Below are 18671 nucleotides of genomic sequence, written 5' to 3'. Positions count from 1 at the left end.
TGGCTATAGAGAATACAGGGAGCAGACAATAACATGGCTATAGAGAATACAGGGAGCAGACAATAACATGGCTATAGAGAATACAGGGAGCAGACAATAACATGTCTATACAGTATACAGCGAGCAGACAATAACATGGCTATAGAGAATACAGGGAGCAGACAATAACATGGCTATAGAGAATACAGGGAGCAGACAATAACATGGCTAGCCATTTGATTAGCTATTTAGCAGTCTTGTTTAGAAGTCATATGGCTTGGGGGTAGAAGCTGTTCAGGGTCCTATTGGTTCCAGACTTGGTGCATTAGTACTGGTTGCAGTGAGGTAGCAGAGGGAACAATAGCTTAGTTTTTTAAAAGCTTTGGATTGTGTGTAGCGTACAGTGGGGATTGTGTGTAGCGTACAGTGGGGATTGTGTGTAGCGTACAGTGGGGATTGTGTATAGCGTACAGTGGGGATTGTGTGTAGCGTACAGTGGGGATTGTGTGTAGCGTACAGTGGGGATTGTGTGTAGCGTACAGTGGGGATTGTGTGTAGCGTACAGTGGGGAACGCACGGCACATCTGTCAGTTAACAGCAGACAAAACAGTCCTTTTGCAATATTTCAAATAAAATTGCAGAATAACAGGTTGGAAAGCAAATGGCTCCTGCTGAAAAGAGAAGACTCTAATCTTTCTGCTGTAGGCTACGAACATATTTGATCAACTTCCAAATAGGTCTTTTGAGCGAACATTGTTTTGGCACGAGCGCATCGGCCATCGCCAGTGAGTGAGCTGTACATCATTGGGTAGGTCAGTGAAACTGGAAAGCTTTTTCAGGGCTATAATTTCCTCTTCACTCTAACTAGCTTGCTTAAAAATTGTGATGAGTGAGTGTGTTGTTTGAGAAATAAATAACCATACGATAAAAAAATGAAAACATTCGTTACAGAGGCAGTTAGTAGGCCTGTTATCAATTTCTAGATATGAATTATGAAAGTCGATTATTTATTTTTCAAGGGGGGTGTCCTTTAAAAAAAAATTGTAGCACCTGCCCCCTGTGCACGGCCCTGCTTGTAAGCCACTATATTTGAACATGGCTGACTTTCAAACACTGTGATAACTCTGACAAACCCCCAGCAGTCAGCAGCAGTCAGACAAACAGACAGATTATTGTCTCACCTGTAGTTCGCTGACCCAGGAGCAGTGCCAGTAGGAGAGACCAGCCCACTTGACAAACAGTTCCCTCTCCGGGTGGCCCTTCAGGGGGGGCTTGACCAGCAGGTCCACCATCTCTCCATCAGGGCCAGGGGGCACCTCAGTGGGTAAAGGGGGATCCCCCCAAGTCCAGTGGAGAATCCTCTGTACCTTCCCCTTCAGAGGTGGGCACTAGAGGGGGAAAGAGAGTTATGTGAGACAGAATGGTATTATCCTCATCAGTCTATCTCTGTTCTCTCTTGGGAGCCTGCACAGAGAGTGACACTTTCCATTTTGTTTCCAGCAGTCTATTTTATTAATGGAGAACAAAGTGCATTCTCACAAATAACATGATTCATTAACTGGACCATTGTGGAGCATGTGACACTGACTGAACACTGATTCGTGGGAGAACTTGTCACTCACCATGCAGCGTGGGCACAGCCACTCCCCATTGGGTATCTCAGGCAGGGGAGGGTTGAGGCAGTGGATATGATAGGAGGAGGGGCAGGTGTCACAGCACAGCAACTCCCCTCCATCTTTACACACTCTGCAGAACTCCAGGTGGTCATCCTCTTCCTCAACCGCAACCTCCTCCTCTTCCTCATCCTCATCATCATCATCTTTGGCCTCCCACTGGATGCCCTCCTTCTCCTGAATGCACAGATGAGGGATAGTGATAATGTACTTTGTTGTAACAATGCACTTCTGTCATAATGTGATAGGGATGATGTACTTCTGTTGTGTTTAGTGACAGTCAAGGTTAAGGTGTACTACTCACACAGTGGGGGCAGCTCCACTTGCCCTCGGGGGCCTTCTCCAGCTCGGGGTCCAGACACACCAGGTGGTAAGCTTTGGGACAGGTGTCACACAGGATGATCTCCCCTCCCTGCTGGCACACCTCACAGTAGTCCTGGTGGTCTGTCTCATAGCCGTCCCCATCCTCTCCTGCACACAAGACAGGAAACTCAGATACAAGTCAATGTAGTACATTTACATTACATTTAAGTCATTTAGCAGACGCTCTTATCCAGAGCGACTTACAAATTGGTGCGTTCACCTTAAGACATCCAGTGGAACAGCCACTTTACAATAGTGCATCTAAATCTTTTAAGGGGGGGGGGTGAGAAGGATTACTTTATCCAAGTAAAGTAAAGTAGTCTGTGTCTACACACACAGCAGTAACAGTCATTGGGTTATGAGGGTTATGGAAAGAAGGGAGGATATAAGCTAGTAGAACTGGTTAGTGTAGATAAGACATAGCATACGTTTCCTTTTTTTCCGACCCTTCCGGGCTTTCTTCTTGGCATTCCCCGAGGTATCAGAGCGCACCGAGGCACTGTGGATGCTGACATCATCAAAGTCCGACTCCTCCAGCCCAAAGTCCTCTTCACTCTGCCAACAGACACGGAGTCATTCACAACCTCACAGTCAATCAGCAACTACATAACTAACACAATAAGCACATACCTCATCCATACTAGAGTTTGGGAACAACAACAACCTACTGTATCTATTCTAAGTCATAGTAATGTGACTGAAGGTAAGAAAGGTGCCACTCCAAACCCTACCGAGGAGGCTTTCTTCTTGGATTTGGTCTTCTTCCCTTTACTTTTCTTCTTCACCTCCTTTACAGTCTTTGTCTTCCGTCTTACCCCAGGCCCTATAGGACAACAAGATCAGGCACAGACCAGAGAGGTATGGAGGGTACTTTATTACTATATCTCTATACATTCTGATATACCGCATGCTTGACTGGCAGCCCTTACCCTTTCCATCTTTGGTTTTGGCTTTTCTGATTGGCCCAGGCTGAGAGCTTGGTAGGGTGGTCACCTCTTTGACAGAGATGGGCGAGGCCACAGTGACCATTTCCACAGCAGCAGCCACCGCGGCAGCCACAGCAGTTGCAGAGGTGCCTTTGAAGGGGTTGTTGGCGCTGAACTCTCGCCACTTGGCCCCTAACACTGTCATCATCTTTGACATGGGGATCTTAGGGTTCTTCTTGGCAATAAGTGGCCTGAGAATAGTCAGGGAAAGAACACTGTTGTCTTACCTTGTTATTTTCTCAGTTAATTATATAACAACCTGCACTAGAGTGACCTGTATCTTTATTCCCCAGTACTAGTGGTGACCCATCTGTGTGACGTCCTCTCTGTGTAACGTCGCCTCTGTGTTGCGTGCATGGCATGCTTGTGATTTGTCAGCCAATGTCTTGTGGGTTGGCACAGTGGCCTCTCTAAGATATCGGGTCAATACATTCAGTCTCTGAACCTCCAGGCTGTCATACAACCCCCCCCCCCCCCCAAAAAAAGGTCCACACACTGCTCCAGTTTCTCTGTGCAGTTTTAATTAGGATAGCTTCAAGCAACAACTAACAACACAGACATGACAGCCATCCATAGACAAGACGAGCAATAAATGATGACCCTACATGTTGAGTACCTGAGGAACTGGCTGAAAGCCTTGTAGTTGGTGAGGGTTGTATAGTCCTCCTCTGTGAAGCCATACTGCACATCTTCCAGACCCCACTCCTGCATCAGCTGGCTGGATGACTTGGGCTCCTGGGGCAGAACAACACAAATGCGAGTCCAGTCTATGACAACAACAAATACAAGTCAAACTAGACAGATGGTTTAACAGAGACACGCTTAATGTACCTTATTATTTTCATCATCATCATCATCGTCGTCGTCATCATCATTGTCATCATCCTCCTCCTCCTCCTCTTCTCTCTTCTTCCGTTTGGGTTTCTTCTCTTTCTTCTCCTTTGGTTTCTTCTTCTTCTTCTTCGTGGTGGGGGCGGGGGCGTAGGTGCTGCTCTCGCTCTCTGAGCCAATCTCTGGACGTTGCAGTGGATGGTCATCCTCCCGCTCTGAGGCCTGCTCCGCCGGGTCATTGCCACCAACTCCTATTCCGCCACCTCCTCCTCCCTGACACACACACACACACACTGTTTACAGTATACAATCCCACCCCCTCTGTCTGTCAATCAATCAGGAGACATTTTATACACAGACAGTGAGTCAGCAAATATCACTAACACAGTCTTCATATTTGAAGAGGAAAGAGGGAGAAAGAGCATACATCCAAAAAACATGAATAATTTCTTGACTTGACCTCCTACTCCTCCACCCCCATACCATCTGGATAACGATTAACATTTAATCAACTGAGTTAATATCTAGCTCCCAGCTTGTTGAGAGCTCCATAGATGGCATGATCAGAGGCACATTCACCTCTAAACCTTCTGCTTACATAGAGAACAGCAACAACAAAGCAACATACACCTTCAGAAGCCCAGCCAATCACATCTCCCCCTCCTAGCCAGTCAATAAGTCTAAGGCATATATTGTCTCTATGTATTGTCTCCATGGCCTTGCTATGGCAACATCTGTAAGGCTACGCAGTTGAACGTTTATAGATGGAGTGTATGAGTGAGCACTGGCATTGGGTTGTATGCGTGGGTGCATGCACCCTCGTGCGTGCGTTTGTGTGTGCGTGCATGAACGTTGCACAGTAGGCCTGTGTGGATCCATGGAGAGACTCGCAGGCGTCTTGCTCTGCGGCGCAGAGGAAAGGATCATGTTGCCGCAGCGCCTGCCAACCCCACCGCCAGTCCGTCTGTGTTGCTATGGTGACCAAACTGTGCAGTCTGGAGCTCTCTCCCTCTCTCTCTCCCCCCTCCCCCTCACTCTATAGCAGCAGCAGCCAATGGAACAGCGCCATCCAATCAGACACGTTTGCATAACGAGCTTGTTATGCAGAGGCCTGTGGTTGCAGAGCCTGTGTTCCAGCACCCGTCTAGACAAATCTCATTTATGCATACGGAGAAGGGGAGAGAATGAGTGTGGAGGGGGGGTCCAAATGAAAACGGAGTGGAGGGTGATGGAGGCAGGGAAGCAGAACCACTGTTAATCCAGAGAGAGTAACTACAGAGAAGTCTTAACCCAACCCCTGACCGCACAATGCAGAGGGTTCAATGTTACACAAACGCATCACAGGGCACAAGATCAGGGTGGAAACAAAGAAGAGGTCTCTGCTGGGAGATCAGGAAAAATAAAGAAAGTCTTAAAGAAAATTCCTTTGTATCAACTTCATTTCAGATTAATTAAGGACTTTCAGAACTAAATTAAATTAATACATACTGTCCAGCCATTATGTCAGAAATAAATGTCAGGTTGAATATACAAACGTCATATCCTCGCGATACCTTAAACACCCCAAGCCTTACAATTGTATAGTGTGAAAAAAACACTGCTTACTATCAACATGCACAGTCCCCTAAAGGGATTTTTCTCCTTAAAACAGATCTAGCCAGTCATCAGTACTAACAGCTCTCCTGTGGCGTGCCAGGGCCCTGCTGGAGGGAGTCTGAGCACAGCTGGTTCCTTCCTTCAGCTCTGAGACAACCTGGGGGGAGAGACCCACTGGTGGGGCTGTAAACTCCATTGATCCGTGGCCCATTACTGACACTAGACTTCGGGGAGAGATTGTAAGTGAATAACAGCTAGATGTGGTTTCCCTTAGCAGTCAGTGCTGCCCGATGAACACGTACCGAGTACTGTCGAGCAGAGCTTGTGAACTGAGCATGGTAAGAGAGAGGGATGGAAAGAAAGAGAGTGTGACAGAGGGGAAAGAGATGGGGCGACCCCTCATTAGCATGACAGGGTCCAGTGCTCTGTGTTTTTCGCGGCCAGCCAAAGGGCCACCAAAGCTCCTTCTAGTACCGCTGGCAGCCGTTGACAGGGACCTCCCCGTTCTGTCAACACCACTATTCACAACACTGGTCAATCCCAAACCCAGGCAAAGGACACACAGATGATAAACAGGCACCACAAAGCCAACACAAACTGTATAACGGGCAAGGCCCTCAAATGGCATACAGATAACCACATGAAAAAAGATCATAGTATACTATGGTATAAATACTATAGTAGTCACTGGAGTGTTTTTGCTGACTTTACTGCAGTATTCACTGTGGAGTTTTTGCGGATTTAAGTCACAGAGTGAATACTGTAGTATTTACTGTTGTATATACTATAGTAATTACTGTAGTGTTTTTGCAGACTGTAGTATACTGTAGTATTTACTGTAGTATTTTTGCGGACTGTAGTATACTGTAGGATTTACTGTAGTGTTTTTGCGGACTGTAGTATACTGTAGGATTTACTGTAGTGTTTTTGTGGACTGTTGTATTGTTTTATTTGTTTAACCTTTATTTAACTAGGCAAGTCAGTTAAGAACAAATTCTTATTTACAATGACGGCCTAGGAACAGTGGGTTAACTGCCTTGTCCAGGGGCAGAACAACAAGATTTGTACCTTGTTAGCTCGGGGATTCGATCTAGCAACCTTTCGGTTAGAGGCCCAACGTACTAACCAATAGGCTACCTGCCGTGTTTTTGCAGACATTACTGTAGTATTTACTGCAGTGTTTTGGGGAATAATACTATAGTGTTTACTATAGTATTCTACAGTATACTACAAAACTACATGCTTGAGGGATAGTAAGTGTGCAGTATAGTACTCTATAGTATACTCTGTATTTCTATTGTAAGTACTGTAGTATTCTATAGTAAACTGTAGTATTTTTTCATGTGGGTGTGTTACCCCAAACACTTTCTCCTGGCTCACTGTCACTGTGTTTTCCCAAACACTTTCTCCTGGATCACTGTGTTACACCGAACACTTTCCCCTGACTCCTCTATGATCTCTTTCAAGGCACACAGTGGTTAACCTCAATTAGCCAATAATCTAAAGAGCAGCCATGAAACTAATAAAAGTTCAGGAGTTGTTTGATGTCTGTTTTGATATAATGGTTGTGGTGTGGTCTATGGAGAGTCACCGCTCAGTGCTGCTGTTTTAAAGCCTGTTGCCTGAATGTCAGGAACTAATGCCTGGGAGAGTTCAGCTGTCAGAACAGCTCTGTTACAACGCTGTTACTGGCACCCACTGGTACACGCTCTAGCACTCCTAACCTACCGACCATGTTGACTACCACAGGAACTCCTCCTGATCCACAGTCTAAATGGCACAAAGAGACTACTACAGTTTATTGCACAACATCTACTGTAGCTTCTTACAGGTTGTGTGTTATTGTGCACAAAAATGTTTGCAGTCTGATAGAGCTCACCTCCTTTTTCCTCTTCTTGACTTTGGGCATCTTGCCCTCCTTCATCTTTTTAGGTTTCTTCTTCTTCTGTTGTTTGAGGGAGTCGTCGTCAGAGAAGAAGCTGTCCAAAGATGTGAGCGGGACAGTGTTGTGTTCACCCTCCTCATCCTCATCTTGACACACAAACACAAACATGGCATTCAGAAACACATGATACAGGTACAGTACCAGTCAAAAGTGTTGACACATCTACTCATTCAAGGGTTTCTCTTTATTTTTACTATTTTCTACATTGTAGAATGATAGTGAAGACATCAAAACTATGAAATAACAATCATGCAATAACCAAAAAAAAGTGTTAAACAAATCAAAATATATTTTCTATTTTAGATTCTTCAAAGTAGCTACCCTTCGCCTTGATGACAGCTTTGCACACTCTTGGCATTCTCTCAACCAGCTTCACCTGGAATGATTTTTCCAATAGTCTTGAAGGAGTTCCTACATATGCTGAGCACTTGTAGGCTACTTTTCCTTCACTCTGCGGTCCAACTCATCCCAAACCATCTCAATTGGGTGGAGGTTGGGTGATTGTGGAGGCCTTGTCGTCTGATGCAGCACTCTTTCACTCTCCTTCTTGGTCAAATAGCCCTTACAAATCCTGGAGGTGTGTTGGGTCATTGTCCTGTTGAAAAACTAATTATAGTCCAACTAATCGCAAACCAGATGGGATAGCGTAGCGCTGCAGAATGCTGTGGTAACAATGCTGGTTAAGTGCGCCTTGAATTCAAAATAAATCAGACAGTGTCACCAGCAAAGCACCCCCACACCTCCTCCTCCATGCTTCACGGTGGGAACCACACATGCAGAGATCATCCGTTCACCTACACTGCGTCTCACAAAGACAAGGCGGTTTAATCCAAAAATCTCAAATTTGGACTCATCAGACCACAGGACAGATTTCCACCGGCCTAATGTCCATTGCTCGTGTTTCGTGGCCCAAGCAAGTCTCTTCTTCTTATTGGTGTCCTCTAGTAGTAGTTTCTTTGCAGCAATTCGACCATGAAGGCCTGATTCATGCAGTCTCCTCTGAACAGATGATGTTGAGATGTGTATGTTACTTGAACTCTGTGAAGCATTTATTTGGGATGCAATTTCTGGAGGCTGGTAACTTCTGTATATCACCCCTACCTTGTCACAACTCAACTGATTGGCTCAACGTATTAAGAAGGAAAGAGATTCCACAAATGAACTTCTTATGGCTGCAGGGGCAGTATTGAGTAGCCTGGATGAAAAGTGCCCAGAGGTGCCCAGAGTAAACAGCCTGCTCCTCAGTCCCAGTTGCTAATATATGCATATTATTATTAGTATTGGATAGAAAACACTCTGAAGTTTCTAAAACTGTTTGAATGATGTCTGTGAGTAGAACAGAACTCATATGGCAGGCAAAAACCTGAAAAGAAATCCAAACAGGAAGTGGGAAATCTGAGGTTGGTCAATTTTCCACCCAGCCCCTATTGAATACACAGTGGGATATTGGTTATGTCCACTAGATGTCAACAGTCTTTAGAAACTTGTTTGAGGATTCTACTGTGAAGTGGGACCGAATGCGAAGGGAATGAGTAAGGTCTGCCATGAGCTGACCATGCTCTGACCATGCGCATTCACATGAGAGGGAGCTCTGTTCCATCACACTTCTGAAGACAATGGAATTCTCCGGTTGGAACATTATTGACGTTTTATGTTAAAAACATCCTAAAGATTGATTCCATACATCGTTTGACATGTTTCTACGGACAGGAACTGAACTTTTTGATATTTCGTCTGCTTTTAGGGAACGCACTTCATGACTTGGATTTGTTGGATTTGTTAGAGCTAACAAAAGTAGCTCTTTGGATATAAATGATGGACATTATCGAACTAAATCAAACATTTCATGTGGAACTGGGATTCCTGGGAGTGCATTCTGATGAAGATCATCAAATGTAAGGGAATATTTATAATGCTATTTATGAATAATGTTGATTACCCAATATGGCAGATATATTTTTGGCTGCTTTGTTGTCTGAAAGTTGTACTCAGATTATTGCATGGTTTGCTTTTTCCGTAAAGTTTGTTTGAAATCTGACACAGTGGTTGCATTAAGGAGAAGTGTATCTATATTTCCATGTCTAACAATTGTATTTTCATCGACATTTATAATGAGTATTTCTGTAAAATGATGTGGCTCTCTGCAATATCACCGGATGTTTTTGGAACTAGTGAACGTAACGCGCCAATGTATACTGAGATTTTTTAAATATAAATATGCACTTTATCGAACAAAACATATATGTATTGTGTAACATGAAGTCCTATGAGTGTCATCTGATGAAGATCATCAAAGGTTAGTGATTAATTGTATCTCTATTTCTGTTTTTTGTGACTCCTCTGTGTTTTTCTGTGAGTTGGTGGTGACCTAACATAATCGTTTGTGGTGCTAATCGCTGTAAAGCCTATTTGATCGCTGTAATCGCTGTAAAGCCTATTTGAAATCGGACACTTTGGTGGGATTAACAACAAGATGACCTTTAAAATGGTATAAGATACATGTATGTTTGAGGAATTTTAATTATGAGATTTCTGTTGTTTGAATTTGGCGCTCTGCACTTTCACTGGCTGTTGTCATATCAATCCCGGTAACGGAATTGCAGCCCTAAGAAGTTAATTAACAAGGCACACCTGTTCATTGAAAGGCATTCCAGTACCTCATGAAGCTGGTTGAGAGAATGCCAAGAGTGTGCAAAAGCTGTCATCAAGGCAAAGGGTGGCTACTTTAAAGAATCTCAAATATAAAATAGATTTTGATTTGTTTAACACTTTTTTGGTTACTACATGATTCCATACGTGTTATTTCATAGTTTTGATATCTTCACTATTATTCTACAATGTAGAAAATATTTTTTACTAAAGAGAAACCGTGGAATGAGAAGCTGTGTCCAAACGTTTGACTGGTACTCTATACAACCTTTACTCTTACCGTAATACTCATACAAATTTCAACGGGGTTATGGTAGTCATCATCACCTATCCATCCTCCCCTTTTACCTTATATCCTATCAGCCAGGTAAAACTCCTAGTGAGGTGCTAGTCATCCATCAACTGTATTGCCTCAATGTTGTTGTATACATAGAAGCATGCTGAATAGGGTGTACTACGGCGCTCCAGACTTCAGTGTGGCCATAGTGGGTCACAGAGGAATAAGAGACAGTAGACAGTACATCATTATAAAGAGACACACTCCTCATTCACAAACACAGACTGGAGGGCATGAAATATGCAGCACGTGCATCAGAGTCATTCAGCCAGTCAACACTAGGCTAGCCTTGCATCCTACCACTCCCAGAGGAACACTGAGTAGGGGTTCCCTGTCTCCTCTAAGCACAAACCTTGACTTGCAATGTACTTATACTCCATTTAGCCAGGCTAGTCAGGAGGGGCTACACAGACACTAGGGGCTTCCAAGGTTCATTATCAATGAGAGACTCATAGAATTGTCTATTTATACATTCCCATTCACCACTGCCTAAACTGGATGCATCATCCCACTTGTGTAGATTGAGGCTCTCTCATAAACATGTATAATGGCAGCTAGTGCCTCAAGCTCTATAGTTAATAAGCCAACATGTCTGCAGTATCTCATAGGAGCTCTTTCATGTCTGAGCTACTGTCCATGTTTGCTACCTGCCAGGCATGACATCATCACAACAACACAGCTAATGTTGTAGTTCATTCAAATGCACTGATGATGCAATTGACTGAGATGAGGAGAAATGCAGTTGAAATACAGGCAGGTTAAGAAAGAAAATAATTGTCTGTTTCCGGTTCAAGAACACTCCTCCTTGCTGATATGTGACACCCCCCATTATCTACCACCAAGTTGACCACAAATGGCCAATTTAATAAATGTAATTGAGATAAACACATGATGTCCGCACATGTAGAATTGTATGTAAGGCACCACATCTAAATGTACTCACCATGGACTGGCAGAATCCTTTTTTCCTTTAACGAGTCTGACAAGCCCGACGCGAATGATATACTGTTGTCTCTGGAACAGGGTCAGATCCCCGTGATTTGCGTGAAGAGGAGGCGGAGAAAAAGGGGCCATAGGGCGGGAGGCTTTCTGAGAATTCGTAGGTGATCGAATAAACCCCCACTTCCTTCCAATCTGCAAGCAAACGTGCAATCTTTGGAGAATAAAATCGATAACCTACGCGGAAGATTAAAATTAAACTGGCAACGGGACATCCAAACTGTAATATTTTATGCTTAACGGAGTTGTGGCTGAACGACGACACTATCAACATACAGCTGGCTGGTTATACGCTGTACCGGCAGGATAGAACAGCTGCGTCTGGTAAGACAAGGGGCGGAGGACTATGTAATTTTGTAAATAACAGCTGGTGCGCAATATCTAAGGAACCCTTGAGCTATTGCTCGCCTGAGGTAGAGTATCTCATGATAAGCTGTAGACCACACTATCTACCTAAAGAGTTTTCATCTGTATTTTCGTAGCTGTTTACATACCACCACAGACTGAGGCTGGCACAAAGACAGCATTGAATGAATTGTGTTCCGCCATAAGCAAACAAGAAAATGGTCACCCAGATGCGGCGCTCCTAGTAGCCAGGGACTTTAATGCCAGGAAACTTAAATCTGTTTTTACCAAATTTCTATCACCATGTTAAATGTGCAACCAGAGTGACCAGCTTTACTCCACACACAGAGTTGCATACAAAGCTCTCCCTCGCCCTCCATTTGAAAAATCTGACCATAATTCTATCCTCCTGATTCCGGCTTACATGCAAAAATTAAAGCAGGAAGCACCCGTGACTAGATCAATAAAAAAAGTGGTCAAATGAAGCAGATGCTAAACTACAGGAATGTTTTGCTAGCACAAACTGGAATATGTTCTGGGATTCCTCCCAATGGCATTGAGGAGTACACAACCATCGGTCATTGGCTTCATCAATAAGTGCACCGATGACGACGTCCCCACAGTGACCGTACATACATACTAGAGGTCGACCGATTAATTGGGTCCGATTTCAAGTTTTCATAACAATCGGCAATCTGCATTTTTGGACGTGGCAGGCTGACCACCTGTTACACGAGCGCAGCAAGGAGCCAAGGTAAGTAGCTAGCTAGCATTAAACTTATCTTATTTTTAAAAAATCAATCTTCACATAATCACTAGTTAACTACACATGGTTGATGATATTACTAGGTTAACCTGCTTGTCCTGCGTTGCATATAATCAATGCGGTTAATTTATCATCGAATCACAGCCGACTTCAACTTCACCAAACGGGTGATGATTTAACAAAAACACAATCGTTGCACGAATGTACCTAACCATAAACATCAATGCCTTTCTTAAAATCAATACACAAGTATATTTTTTAAAACCTGCATATTTAGTTTTTAAAATTCATGTTAGCAGGCAATATTAACTAGGGAAATTGTGTCACTTCTCTTGCGTTCAGTGCAAGCAGAGTCAGGGTATATGCAGCAGTTTGGGCCGTCTGGCTCGTTGCGAACTGTGTGAAGACCATTTCTTCCTAACAAAGACCGTAATTAAATTTGCCAGAATTTTACATAATTATGACATAACATTGAAGGTTGTGCAATGTAACAGCAATATTTAAACTTAGGGTTGCCACTCGTTCGATAAAATACGGAACGGTTCCATATTTCACTGAAATAATAAACGTTTTGTTTTTGAAATTATAGTTTCCAGATTTTACCATATTAATGACCTAAGGCTCGCATTTCTGTGTGTTTATTATATTATAATTAAGTCTATGATTTAATACTTGATAGAGCAGTCTGACTGAGCGGTGATAGGCAGCAGCAGGCTCATAAGCATTCATTAAAACAGCACTTTCCTGCATTTGCAGCAGCTCTTCGCAATGCTTGAAGTACAGCGCTGTTTATGACTTCAAGCCTATCAACTCCCGAGATTAGGCTGGCAATACTATAGTGCCTATAAGAACATCCAATAGTCAAAGGTATATGAAATACAAATGATATAGAGAAATAGTCCTATAATAACTACAACCTAAAACTTCTTAACTGGGAATATTGAAGACTAGTGTTAAAAGGAACCGCCAGCTTTCATATGTTCTCATGTTCTGAGCATGAAACATAAACGTTAGCATGGCACATATTGCACTTTTACATTCATCTCCAACACTGTGTTTTTTGCATTATTTAAGCCAAATTGAACATGTTTCATTATTTATTTGAGACTAAATTGATTTTATTTATGTATTATATTAAGTTAAAATAAAAGTGTTCATTCAGTATTGTTGTAAATGTCATTGTTAGAAATATATATAAAAATCGTCCGATTAATCGCTATCGGCGTTAAATCATAATCGGTCGACCTCTAGTACATACCCCAACCAGAAGCCATGGACTACAGGCAACATCTGCACTGAGCTAAAGGCTAGAGCTGCCGCTTTCAAGGAGCGGGACTCTAACCCGGACGCTTATAAGAAATCCTGCTATGCCCTCCGACGAACCATCAAACAGGAAAAGCATCAATACAGGACTAAGATCGAATCGTACTACACCGGCTCTGATGCTTGTCGGATGTGGCAGGGCTTGCAAACCACTACAGACTACAAAGGGAAGCACAGCCGAGAGCTGCCCAGTGACACGAGCCTACCAGACGAGCTAAACTACTTCTGTGCTCGCTTCGAGGCAAAAAACACTGAAACATGCGTGAGAGCACCAGCTGGTCCGGAAGACTGTGTGATCATGCTCTCCGCAGCCGATGTGGGTTTGACCTTTAAACAAGTCAACATTCACAAGGCCGTAGGGCCAGACTGTCACATCAGCTCCTGCAACGCCCTCTACTGCTCATCCTGTGTCTCCTTGACCTGCCGCCACTCCCCCAGTACTCGCTCCCTCTCCCTCTCTATGTGTGTGATTGTGTGGGCAGAGACAGGTGTGTTGGATTCAGAGCAGATCCCCACCAGCTGCAACCTGTTCCATAACAAAGACCTCTACAAATACTCTGCCCTGCCAGATCGTAATCTCTGCTCAGTCAGTCTACGTTTCTAGCCATTTGTTACTATTCCTGTTACGCCTGTTTTCCTTGGCTGACGCTGTTTTCCTCTCTGCTACAGTTCTTCCCGCTCTGACTCTGGTCCCTGTCTCCAGTCCCACGTCTCGTCATCCTGCTACTCTGTCCTTGATTCCCCACTCTACTACTCCCTTGGATTTCCCTCCCGACCTGCTTACCCTGTTTCAAGCCCTCTCGATCCAGCCTCAGCCTCCGCACCTGGTTTCCAGCAACCCCCCCGAGCATCCCCTGACCTGCATTCCATCTCCCCCTTGTGTTTCAATAAATACCTTGCTTACTTCATCCCAGTCTCCTTATCCTAGTCTGCTCTTGGGTTCCCCTGTTCCACTCCACGTAACAGATGGATTACCAGGATGTGTACTGCGAGCATGTGCTGACCAACAAGTGTCTTCACTGACATTTTTCAACCTCTCCCTGTCCGAGTCTGTAATACCAACATGTTTAAAGCAGACCACCATAGTACCTTTGCCCAAGAACACGAAGGTAACCTGCCTAAATGACTACCGACCCGTAGCACTCAAGTCTGTAGCCATTAAGTTCTTTGAAAGGCTGGTCATGGCTCACATCAACACCATTATCCCAGAAACACTAGACCCACTCCAATTTGCATACCGCTCCAACAGATCCACAGATGATCCAATCTCTATTGCACTCCACACTGCCCTTTCCCATCTGGACAAAAGGAACACCTATGTGAGAACGCTATTAAGTTTGCCGATGACACAACAGTGGTAGGCCTGATCACCGACAACGACGAGACAACCTATAGGGAAGAGGTCAGAGACCTGGCCGTGTGGTACCAGGACAACAACCTCTCTGTAATGGTCTGGGTGTAGCTGGTGCAGAGGAGTCAGGCGCAGGACAGCAGAGATGAGTAACACAAGTAAGTTTACTCAAATATTCCAATAACATGAGCCCACAATAACGGACCGAACATACATAAAACATACATAAAACAATCACGCACAAAAACCATGGGGAAAACAGATGATAATGAACATGTAATTGGGGAATTGAAACCAGGTGTGTAAAACAAAAACAAAACAAATGGAAAATGAAAAGTGGATCGGCGATGGCTAGAAGGCCGGTGATGTCGACCGCTGAACGCAATCCTGAACAAGGAGAGGGACCGACTTTGGCGAAAGTCGTGACACTCTCCCTCAATGTGGTCAAGACAAAAGAGATGATTGTGGACTACAGGAAAAAGAGGACTGAGCACGCCCCCATTCTCATCGACAGGGCTGTAGTGGAGAAGATTGAGAGCTTCAAGTTCCTTGGTGTCCACATCACCAACAAACTAAGATGGTCCAAGCACACCAAGACAATTGTGAAGAGGGCACGATGAAACCTATTCCCCCTCAGGAGACTGAAAAGATTTGGCATGGGACCTCAGATCCTCAAAAGGTTCTACAGCTGTACCATCGAGAGCATGGTTGCATCACTGCCTGGTATGGCAACTGCTCGGCCTCCGACTGCAAGGCACTACAGTGCGAACGGCCCAGTACATCACTGGGGCCAAGCTTCCTGCCATCCAGGACCTCTATACCAGGCGGTGTCAGAGGAAGGCCCTAAAAATTGTCAAAGACTCCAGCCACCCTAGTCATAGACTGTTCTCTCTGCAACCACACAGCAAGCAGTACCGGAGCACCAAGTCTAGGTCCAATAGGCTTCTACCCCCAAGCCATAAGACTCATGAACATCTAATCACAGGCTACCCAAACTACTTGCATTGCACCCCCCACTTTTACACCACTGCTACTCTCTGTTGTTATCATCTATGCATAGTCACGATAATAACTCTACCTACGAGTACATATTACCACAACTAACCGGCACATTGACTCTGTTACGGTACCCCCCTGTATATAGTCTTGCTATTCTTATTTTACTGCTGCTCTTGAATTAGTTGTTACTTTATTTCTTATCCAGATTTTTTAACTCCATTGTTAGTTCGTGGCTTGTAAGTAAGCATTTCACTGTAAGGTCTACACCTGTTGTATTTGGCGCATATTGACTAATAAAATAGCTCGCAGCTATTACTCAAAATGCTCTGTGATGTCTTCCAGAGGTGGCAGCCTAGTAACCAGCCTGGTGGCTGGCTGTGCGTATCTGACTGTGCCAGGTGTTGAGGGGGATCACTGTGGCACGTGTCACAGGGCAGCTGGCACAAGGCCCTGTTTGAACCACAAACTTCCTGTTTGAACCAGGCTGCAGCCCTACTTCGCACACTGTGTCCACTTTAAAGAGCGGACGGTGGGCAGGCAGCACCGCTCTGAACTTCCTGCAAGGGCTTGGCCACTGGACCGCTCCATTAGAGGGGAGATTCATGACCTTCTCCCTTGTTGAAAGTTCAGCATTTACAGAAAACGCATTGGGCCTCTCTCTTTGACAGGCTCCTTATAGAAATACCCAGTTAATGGTGCCCTGTGGAGAGTGACTTCAGGGTTCTCCCTTCATTGAGGTGTTTCTAGCCCACTCTAGTCATGTCTTGGGAAACACAAAAGTGAACTCACACACATTTACTCCAAAGTTTGGTCAAGTTTGGTCAATCTAGCAGCGGATATGCCGTCATAGCGTAGCATTCTGAATTGCAGACTGCAAGAAAATCTGTTTTGAGCAGTAGTCATTGACTGTGAGCTCACTTTCCTGCTCCTGGGTCTTGGAAGTTAGTGATAATAAATGGTGGCAGGGCAGTGTATATCTAAGGGTACAGAGTGATGGTGTGTGAGTGAGCTAGTTGTGTACTGTGGGTCAATTCAGGGCAGCAGGAGCCTGGTCAGCAGGAGCCTGGTGGTGGCAGATGTAACAGAGCATTACAGCTCCTTATATATTTTGCTATTCTTGCTCACCCATTCATACATTTTATATGGTAGTAGTATATTATGACAGTGTAATTAGAACATATATGTGCAGTTGAACACAAATGTAGTGGTAACTAGTGTAAAAGGTGATGCTTGCCCAAGTATAATATACATTTACTCGGGCAAGCATCACACACATGCACACACAGTTGGACAAAAAAAGGTGTCAGCTTTCACAGTGGAGCCTCCAAAAATAGCCCCACCAATCAGGGATGACTTTAGTAGGCACACAAAAGCCCATGATAATCTTTACATTTCAGAGAAGGATGAAACCATGAAAAAAAGAGATGTAGTAGCAACATGTAAAACTGAGACACAGGGGCAGTGCTAGTGACATGACAAATAAAATGTGACAATGGGAAGGACAACTGAATGATTTGACAGTGAGTGGTGATTGTATGGCTGTGACAGCTAACAGTGGAAGCTACTGTACTGTGGGTCCTCGGTTCTCCCTCCATGGCTTGTGGAGGGCCCCTGCCAATCCTGAAATTCCTTAAGACTGCTGTCAAGCCTGGCTGGGTCTATATGAAAAACACTCACATCAAAGCATCATGCACGGTTAACATGCTGCATGCACAATTATACACCTGCTCATTCCATAACAGACTGACCAGGTGAAATCTATGATCCCTTATTGGTGTCACTTATTGATCCACTTCAATCAGTGTCGATGTAGGGGAGGAGACAGGTTAAATAAGGATTTTCAATCCTTGAGACATGGATTGTGTGTGTGCATCCAGAGGGTGAATGGGCAAGACAAAAGCTTTAAGTGCCTTTGAACATGGTATGGTAGTTTCAGAGTGTCAATAACTGGAACGCTGCTGGGTTTTTCACACTCAACAGTTTCTTATGTGTATCAAGAATGGTCCAACAGCCAAAGGACATCCAGGCAACTTGAAACAACTGTGAAAAGCATTGGATTCAAGATGGGCCAGTATCCCTGTGAAACTCTTTCGACACCTTGTAGAGTCCATGCCAGACGAATTGAGGCTGTTCTGATGGCAAAAGGGGGTGCAAGTCAATATTAGAACGGTGTTCCTAATGTTTTTTTCACTCAGTGTAGAACACACTGGGAGAAAATATATAAAACATATAAAGAATCAACTTAAACATAACAAGAAGGATTAATTTAAAATCACACATTTTCATAGCTATTTGCATGCATTTACACTTCGTTTTTAACCACAAGTCTTTGGTTATTGGGGTCGTGCATCAGTGATTGCGTTATCCCTCAGGATGTGGCTGGCAGACTATGTGCTAAAATTGCAAAGAACTCCTCTTTCTGAAGCTAAGCTGATCTTAATTAAATTGTACCAATAGAAATCATTTTAAAGGTACAGTATTTTGTGAGTCGGTTTGCTCCATAACACCCATGACTACAGTGCATTCGGA

At 44.1% G+C, this 18671-nt stretch overlaps 1 protein-coding gene across 1 annotated transcript in view; it reads right to left on the bottom strand.

The window, feature by feature from the left end:
• LOC115143263 (chromodomain-helicase-DNA-binding protein 5-like) overlaps positions 1 to 18671 on the bottom strand; it is a 52306-nt gene that overhangs the window by 23082 nt on the left and 10553 nt on the right. Inside the window, 9 exon segments of the mRNA XM_029683471.2 lie at positions 1161 to 1367; positions 1602 to 1829; positions 1957 to 2123; positions 2444 to 2570; positions 2747 to 2838; positions 2945 to 3192; positions 3618 to 3736; positions 3833 to 4105; positions 7308 to 7459. Coding sequence (XP_029539331.1) covers positions 1161 to 1367; positions 1602 to 1829; positions 1957 to 2123; positions 2444 to 2570; positions 2747 to 2838; positions 2945 to 3192; positions 3618 to 3736; positions 3833 to 4105; positions 7308 to 7459 — 1613 coding nt within the window.

The sequence above is a fragment of the Oncorhynchus nerka genome, linkage group LG15 (assembly GCF_034236695.1).
Source record: "Oncorhynchus nerka isolate Pitt River linkage group LG15, Oner_Uvic_2.0, whole genome shotgun sequence".
Lineage (NCBI taxonomy): Eukaryota > Metazoa > Chordata > Actinopteri > Salmoniformes > Salmonidae > Oncorhynchus > Oncorhynchus nerka.
This window is presented reverse-complemented; position numbering and strand designations above follow the sequence as displayed.